The following is a 9252-nucleotide window of genomic DNA, read 5'->3' as shown; positions in this document are numbered from 1 at the left end:
ATTGTGTCCCAGCCCCGTGCGTGCTGGTCTTTGATATTGTGTCCCAGCCCTGTGCGTGCTGGTCTTTGATATTGTGTCCAAGCCCCGTGCGTGCTGGTCTTTGATATTGTGTCCCAGTCCCGTGCGTGCTGGTCTTTTATATTGTGTCCCAGTCCTGTGCGTGCTGGTCTTTGATATTGTGCCCAAGCCCTGTGCGCGCTGGTGTTTAATATTGTGCCCAAGCCCTGTGCGCGCTGGTGTTTAATATTGTGCCCAAGCCCTGTGCTTGCTGGTGTTTGATATTGTGCCCAAGCCCTGTGCTTGCTGGTCTTTGATATTGTGCCCAAGCCCTGTGCGTGCTGGTCTTTGATATTGTGCCCAAGCCCTGTGCGTGCTGGTCTTTGATATTGTGTCCCAGCCCTGTGCGCGCTGGTCTTTGATATTGTGTCCCAGCCCTGTGCGTGCTGGTCTTTGATATTGTGTCCCAGCCCTGTGCGTGCTGGTCTTTGATATTGTGTCCAAGCCCTGTGCGTGCTGATCTTTGATATTGTGCCCAAGCCCTGTGCGCGGTGGTCTTTGATATTGTGTCCCAACCCCGTGCGTGCTGGTCTTTGATATTGTGTCCCAGCCCTGTGCGTGCTGGTCTTTGATATTGTGTCCAAGCCCCGTGCGTGCTGGTCTTTGATATTGTGTCCCAGTCCCGTGCGTGCTGGTCTTTTATATTGTGTCCCAGTCCTGTGCGTGCTGGTCTTTGATATTGTGCCCAAGCCCTGTGCGCGCTGGTGTTTAATATTGTGCCCAAGCCCTGTGCGCGCTGGTATTTGATATTGTGCCCAAGCCCTGTGCGTGCTGGTCTTTGATATTGTGCCAAAGCCCTGTGCGTGCTGGTCTTTGATATTGTGCCCAAGCCCTGTGCGTGCTGGTCTTTGATATTGTGTCCAAGCCCTGTGCGTGCTGGTCTTTGATATTGTGTCCAAGCCCTGTGCGTGCTGGTCTTTGATATTGTGTCCAAGCCCCGTGCGTGCTGGTCTTTGATATTTTGTCCCAGTCCCGTGCGTGCTGGTCTTTGATATTGTGTCCCAGCCCTGTGCGTGCTGGTCTTTGATATTGTGTCCCAGTCCCGTGCGTGCTGGTCCTTGATATTGTGTCCCAGCCCTGTGCGTGCTGGTCTTTGATTTGATTAGCAGAACCGCAAGTGATGAATATCAAATTGATTTATCCACTGTTCCAAACAGTAAATTATCATTACATTTTCGAATGTACAAAATGTAATGATGATAGAAATAAATACATTCCCTATTTTATAAGAAGATAAAATACTCCTATTTTCAAAATCCGTTCAAAGCGTTGACATAAATATCCTCAGAAAACTAGCAATTTGTGTGAGAAAAGGTTAAATAATTGCTTCTGTCCACTTTCCTAATTCAGTAGTTATTGTAATTAAACAACATAGTTTTTACATGTACTACTTTTTTAACCAACTCTTAACCAACTCGTATAAACATCTACAGTTTCTTTATAACGAAACATGCCTGTTCTTATTTCTGGCACATGTATCACTTAAATGTTTATTATCATTTGCCATTCAAAACTGAATCACTGTTATTTCACGAATAAATCTAATATCAATCAATCTATATAAATCAACGAAAACATATAATAAATGTATTTTATTTAAATCTAAATCAAGTGAAGTTGTAACTTTTCATATTTTGAAAACAATAATAGACATACACTTAAAGATATCTAGACGCATTGCCTAATCTTTCAAAGCAAGCATAAAGTTTCGATTTAAAAAGAAAACGCTTTAGAACGAATGGAAATGAACTTAATGACATTTACAAACTATTTCTACTATTCAAGATCACGCCAGATAACTCACAGTCTATTTCGTTCTAATGAAAAATTAATCGCATTTATAGCCGGTGGGCCTCCGTTCAGATTGCTTAGAGTAAAACGAATAATTAAAGGGTTAGAACACGACACAAAGTGTTCAACATTTCGACATATTAGACGGTATCACGCGATGTATGGTCAATCTGCTCAGAGACAGTATCACTGAAATGGCTTGGTTGCTCTATAAGTGGTATATTGTAATTTCCATGCATATAAGAATAGACAACTATGATTCAGAGCACCCGGATATTTCTGGCGTAGGCGATTGATAACATTTAATTATTTTATCAGACTATATGAGCACAGCCATGCCAAACAGGTCCATAAATATTCAAGAAAAGATGCACATCAAGATAATATAATTTGCTTCGGCTGATTTGAAAAGAGAGTTGTTTAAAAGAGTAAACCAACGAAAGAGCATTTTACACATTCTCCCAATTATTCATTCAAACACACGTGACAAGTTCATGTAATGTCATTGGCCGACGACATTTCAGTAAATGGGATGGTTTCAAAAGTGCACCTTCGCTTTTTTTTTGTATAAACTGAAGTTGATAATGATTCATTATGCAAATCTGCGCCTTCAGCGTGAAAAGTTTTGCGCCCATTACAAACTGTATATGTATATAGCGCTGTAAACAGATTTACAATACACTTATTCCAGACCTACATTGCACAGAAGAAAGAAATGTATTTATTCAAAAGATGCGGCTACAAATATGCTAAATATACCACTTTGGATCAAGTCTTGGATACTGGTGAAAGTTCTTTTAAGATAACAGCAGCCATTTCGTATTCTAATACAAAGCAATTGTTGGGGTTATTCGCCATCCAATGTAGCCTTTGAACGATTGGTCATGTAGTTTAAAGTTAAAACAAATGCATAAAAATCAAACGAATAGAATAAAGACACACCTAATTCAAGCACTAAATAAAATGCAATAAGGTAAGTTTTTCAAAATCATTTTGATTTATCGTCCTTGGCAGCTTTTCTCAGGCCTCGCTTCCCTTTTCCGTTTTCATCCTTAGACGTTTTCTGTATCTGTTGAAAAAAACGTATTGATATTAATGAACAAATACTGAATGGGCTGCCATAGAATCTACATTGGTCAATGGATGTAACGTATTGATATTAATGAACAAATACTGAATGGGCTGCTATAGAATCTACATTGGTCAATGGATGTAACGTATTGATATTAATGAACAAATACTGAATGGGCTGCTATAGAATCTACATTGGTCAATGGATGTAACGTATTGATATTAATGAACAAATACTGAATGGGCGGATATAGAATCTACATTGGTCAATGGATTTAACGTATTGATATTAATGAACAAATACTGAATGGGCGGATATAGAATCTACATTGGTCAATGGATGTAACGTATTGATATTAATGAACAAATACTGAATGGGCGGATATAGAATCTACATTGGTCAATGGATGTAACGTATTGATATTAATGAACAAATACTGAATGGGCGGATATAGAATCTACATTGGTCAATGGATGTAACGTATTGATATTAATGAACAAATACTGAATGGGCTGCTATAGAATCTACATTGGTCAATGGATGTAACGTATTGATATTAATGAACAAATACTGAATGGGCTGCTATAGAATCTACATTGGTCAATGGATGTAACGTATTGATATTAATGAACAAATACTGAATGGGCTGCCATAGAATCTACATTGGTCAATGGATGTAACGTATTGATATTAATGAACAAATACTGAATGGGCTGCTATAGAATCTACATTGGTCAATGGATGTAACGTATTGATATTAATGAACAAATACTGAATGGGCTGCTATAGAATCTACATTGGTCAATGGATGTAACTGACTCGTGATTTATCACACTATGGATAGTAAAAAACTGTCTAGAAATAGAACATAATTATTAAGTAAAATCATAATGATAAAGATGGGTGGAACGAGCGAATCGAGTGAGCCGTTCTTACTCATTCAGATGTTTTACCTAATATGGTTGGTAAATTGTATTCAGCAGGCGTGGAACCAAATAATGACATCATGTCTTTTAAGTAAATCTTTACGATTAAGAGTGGTACTCATTGCAGGCTGACAGGCGACTTCATTGGTTAGAAATGTAGTTAATAATATAACATAAGAATACGAGCAGGAAATATTTGTAATATTTCCCAATGCAATGAAGCAGAGACAAGCAAAACAGTTTTAGAAATGTGTCGTCCCTCCACATAAAAACCATACTCACAAACTTAATTCACCTTTGCAATCGTTATTTATTTTATGAAGTTAGGTAATGACACATTACCAGTAATCAACCCTAAATGATTGTATCATTATGTTAAACAAATCGGATTATAAAAATAGTTCATAATAACGAAAGATGAACAATGAAAACAGCAGCTTTCAGCTCGTCACATCCGCCTACACAACAATACCTGTGCCAAGGGAGATAACTACCTAGGCAAGTGAGAAGCAATCTACACGCAAGGAATATTCAAGAACTGAGCTTTTGAAGAAAGGAAAACACTGCGTAAAAGATTGGAAATAACCGATTTAAACGATATTACTCACTTTCCTATTTGTTTTGGCGGTAACGTCAGAGAGCGGGTTGAATACGCCGTAGTTGTGCTTACACCGGAAATACTGTTTAGCGTCATGACAACCATCCGTGTCACCAGCTATTTACAAAATAAAATACGCATAAACATTTCAGAGTATTTTTACTTGATACAAATACAAATATTGTGCACACAGCTATGTGTAATGCAGATGAATTACATGTCCACAATTAGCATGTGTGTTTGCAGATATTTTATTTACCGTCAAGTCTGTCCTTGAATACAGAATTAATGATTTCGCCTGTACGAGCGTATATTGCAAAACGTTTTCTCTGTAAGCAATACAAATACTCTTTAATGCACTTAAGTTTTTTTTAGGATATATACAAAAGGAATCTTGACATTTTAATAATTTTCGCTATAGAGAATGAAACTTAAAAACCGCCACCTGGAGAGTCGAGTTCAAGTCCTACAAACAACCGATGTGATTGGTCACAGGAGTCCAGGTGACCTATGTAGCGAATTCGGCCAGAGTGACCTGTCTTGGTGGTCACGTGGTCGTCAATCTGGACCTGCAGTTTGCTGCTGTAAAATGTCAATGGTTATAATGCATTAACTGCTTTATAAATGTAACGTGCGAGACCAATGTAACACCAGATAGCCGAGCTTTCTTGCGTAATGAAACAAACACAAACAGATCCTTTCAGGAAAAAGCATGCTCGACACTGAAGAGTCACTGGTCTTTATATAAACTAACTTCTCTATTCTTACAGATCCCGGGCTTTGCTAATTTGCATATTACCAAGTTAACATACGTACTACGAACGTACTTCCGTTTTTATACGGATTATTATTATGAACGCACATGTATCCGCTTACAGCGGACCGTTACATAAATATAAATGTACACTGACAGTCCAGTTAAAGGGATATTTTGAATGCAAATACACATGTACAAGGGCAGAAATGTCAGGTGCGTGCAGGTTTCCTGGTTCATTGTTTGGGGTGAAAAACGTTCTCGATTTGTTGAGTATAAACACTGTTTTCTATATGTTTCAACAATTTATTTTAAGAAACGATCTTGTGCACCGAATGAAAGCTTGTTTACTATGACGATGAAACTTATGTCTGTATTAAAATATCTCGTGAAAACAATACACGTTTTAACTAGGCTTACCGACTCACTCAATGCACTTTATTCTTCAAAACTACGATTTAATACCATTCCCTTTTGTATTAAATCGTAGTTTTGAAGAATAAAGTGAACCTGACATTACTCCCCTTGATGTATATAATTCCCCCTTATATCGTGCTCTGGTGTATAGGGATTGAAAACCGCAATTAGTAGGAATAAATAAGATTGACAAAGTCCTGAGCAAAACTATACATATAAATATAGCATTTCATGACACCGCTAATTCGAACTGATTAAAGTTTTCTTATGTTTCTAATTAAAAAAAAACATCAACAACTTTTACTCCTCATAGCTCTTACTTTACAGCATATTTGTACGGTTCCTCAAAGTAGATATCTGAATAGTGCGATAGATCATCGTCACTCCCAAGGGCCTCTTGACACTCCGAGCAGCGGCAGTGGGGCAGCGGGCCCGCGTACGTCACTGACGTTAACGTCTGCCGTACAGGGGACGTCTTTGGTAATGTGCTTGAAAAAGTAATGTAATCTATAAATGTACACTGAAGATTTCTGATGCATGCTTGTATTCTAATCGAAAATTGTTGCAAAGGAAAATTTTAGAAATGATCTGGTTCTTCCAGTTCAGTTTAGAATTTATTGCACCCAGATATAAACTTAAGTGTTATTTTCTTGTTGGCTTTGCCATCCGGTTTTTGTCAAAAGGGTTCAGTATTTACAAAGTAAGGCTAAATAATTGTTTTAAAGGTGTGCTTTGCTTTTCTGGGTTATGTTGTTATCAATATATAGGATACTGTCTTCTTACCTGATGCGTTCATGTTCCGACCCAGTCCTTGATGTCCTATTACTTCCGGTGTAGTAGCCATTATCATCTGCTACCCGGTCTCTGTCCGTCTGTCCGCCGTATTTGGGTATTGCACCGCTCTGACGAATCGAATATAAGTATTATTTGTGTTATGCGGTACAATTTAAGTTTACTCTTAGTAATGCCATCCCACTACACGGCCTTTGTATGTGATGTGTTTGATTAATTCTACTCTTAGAGACAATCAAAGTAGCCTGAATGTAACAAAGTTCATGTTGAAAGGGACATGTATCAAGGCTTAACGCTTAAAAATGCGGCAATTTAGTCATCAAAACGCGATTATTATATGCAATATCAGATAAGGTTTATTCATAATACCAAAGAGGTACACTACAAAATGAGATCAAGTTTAAAAATGACTTTCCGGTTGTAGGAAATTTAAACCAACCTGTAACGTGTCTATTTTGGCATGTAGTTTCTCTATTTCTCGTCTTGCTTCCGTCAGTTCCTCCTCCAGGCGGTCGTTCAGGCGAACCGCTGGTGATAACAAAGGTAAACAATTCATGTAGAAAAATATTATAATGACAATATGTGTGAGATGGTTTTAAATTGGGAGCTTCCAACGGATTCAATCTATTAAATGTAAGGCGATAATGATGTTAAAATTTTCTGAATATGCCTTATTGTAGTGGTCTGATGGTAGCTTTGTTAATCGAATAAATTTATCCGATTCGCTAATTGTATTTTGTATTATTTAAATGTATAGGTAAATCAGACATTACCCCGGGAAAAATCACATTGTAAACAAAACTACACCCTGAAAGTTGGCGTAACCTTTCGTACATTTCATGAATTGTTCCTCCATCGACGGGTCACCTTTCGTCCTGTCCAAACTACATTGGACTTCCTTGGATTGTTTTGGTCTGCAATTGCAATAAAATGCCATGTGCATAGATGAAATTGCTTTTTTTTCTATTTCAAAATACATTAAAAGGAATTTGCGATGACATTACGTAACATGCCGTTTTAAGAAAAGTTTAATCTTATTAAAATAAATACAAAATACAAAAGAAATGATCCGAGAACTTCAATGAAAGCGTTTTCCTCCTAACAAATAAGCATACATTCAAGCTTACACCTCAATAATTTTATGAAAATACACCAGGTATGTTGAGATACATACTGCATCATGGTTTACATTCTCGGCATTTTACTTTCACATAAAATGTCGCTTTCCACGATTTGGTTTTGCCCTCTCTATTTCATGATTATCTGTATGTTAGTTCCTGGCGCTATCGAATAATGAAAATAGGTTTGTTTACTAGTACCTGATTCGTATGGCGCGTATGTTTGGTATGGCTGTAATTTCGGGTAATGACACCCGTCGTCGTTCTAACAGAGACTTTTCTGACTGACACTCCTCTGACTGGCCCTTTTCCTCACTGACGGAGGACAGTTTACACTTCCCCTCGTCTTCTTTATGAATCTTAATACCTTGAGTGGTGGTGTGATTTTCATCATTCACTTTAATTTGTACATTGCTAGTTTCGTCCTCTATATGCAAACTTGCGTTAGAGCCAAGCTTTTGCACATCGTCTGTTTTACTTGTTTCAATCAGACTGCGTCTTTTGTTAAGTTGTTCAATATTGTTAAATATCTCGTTGGAGAAATCTTTCACAATGTCCATAGTCATATCAATATCAACCGCCAAGTCATCCGTGTCGTCACGTGGTTTTGAGTCAACCAATAAGGTAACACCTCCTTGACCTCGTGATGCTCCATCGACCAATGGGCTGGTTCCGCTGTGTACATGTGGCATTATCCTGGAATCTCTAAACGCTGACAAGGACGAACGGAGCGGTCTGGAAAATGTTTTCAAACATTTCAGTCACGAAACAGATTTTTGAATATTAATGTAGTCACAAACCTGTTGTTTTTTATAAATTCGACTCATACTTTCAGGTGTAAATGCAGTTTAAACTAGAGATTGCTTTTTTGAAAAAGCGCTTGTCTCCCCTATTGTGTGGTCGTAGCTGAGAAAAAATAAATGATGGACATGAAATTTGTAACTTTGGACTGGAGACAAACCAACAGTGAAGTTTGGTTTATTCGATTATATTAAATAGTGAAGAGAAGAAAGTGTTGTTGATTAATCATGGAAAATGTAAACGAAGTTTGCATTGTATGAAGTTCCTGGGCGCAAGCGTTATTCAATTATTGATCGGAAACCATTTTTCAGCTCACAGTCATCGTGACCATGACCTTTTACCTACTGATCACAACATCAATAGGGATCATCTACATAACCAACTTGCATACCAAGTATTAAGTTCTTGGGTGCAAGTGTTCTTTAGTTACTGAGCGGTAACCATTTCTTCAACTCAAGGTCATGGCAACCTTGACCTTTGACCTACTGATCTCAAAATCAATAGGGGTCATCTACTAGTCATGACCGACTAGCGTACCAAGAATGAAGTTCCTGGGTACAAGCGTTCTTAAGTTATTGAGCAGAAACCATTTTTAAGCTTAAGGTCACCGCCAACGTATCATTTTTTACCTGAAGGTAACCTTGACCTTTGACCTTTTGATCTGAAAATCAATAGGGGTCATCTTCTAGTCATGAACAACTAGCTTACCAAGTATGAAGTTCCTGAAACCAAAGGATCTTTAGTTATTGAGTGGAAACTTTTTCTTCACTTCAAGGTCATGGCAACCTTGACCTTTGACCTAGTGATCTCAAAATCAATATGGGTCATCTTCTAGTCATGACCAACTAGCATACCAAGTATGAAATTCCTGGTTGCAAGCGTTCTCTAGTTATTGAGCGGAAACAGTTTCTTCACCTCAAGGTCAC

The 9252-nt window shown here is 37.9% G+C and overlaps 1 protein-coding gene across 1 annotated transcript in view; it reads right to left on the bottom strand.

Moving 5' to 3' along the window:
- Nucleotides 1–1634: 1634 nt before the first annotated feature.
- LOC128211590 (uncharacterized) overlaps nucleotides 1635–9252 on the bottom strand; it is a 16441-nt gene continuing 8823 nt past the window's right edge. Inside the window, exons 5-12 of the mRNA XM_052916562.1 lie at nucleotides 7727–8260; nucleotides 7242–7321; nucleotides 6847–6935; nucleotides 6399–6517; nucleotides 5936–6103; nucleotides 4890–5026; nucleotides 4455–4561; nucleotides 1635–2917 (exon numbers count right to left, since the gene is read on the bottom strand). Of these exons, the coding sequence (XP_052772522.1) occupies nucleotides 2837–2917; nucleotides 4455–4561; nucleotides 4890–5026; nucleotides 5936–6103; nucleotides 6399–6517; nucleotides 6847–6935; nucleotides 7242–7321; nucleotides 7727–8260 (1315 nt within the window). The 3' untranslated portion in view covers nucleotides 1635–2836. The remainder of the gene's footprint in view (nucleotides 2918–4454; nucleotides 4562–4889; nucleotides 5027–5935; nucleotides 6104–6398; nucleotides 6518–6846; nucleotides 6936–7241; nucleotides 7322–7726; nucleotides 8261–9252) is intronic.

Source organism: Mya arenaria, chromosome 12, assembly GCF_026914265.1.
Source record: "Mya arenaria isolate MELC-2E11 chromosome 12, ASM2691426v1".
In the NCBI taxonomy this organism is placed as follows: Eukaryota; Metazoa; Mollusca; class Bivalvia; order Myida; family Myidae; genus Mya; species Mya arenaria.
Note: the sequence above shows the minus strand (reverse complement) of the source record. Positions and strands in the feature narration are given on the sequence as shown.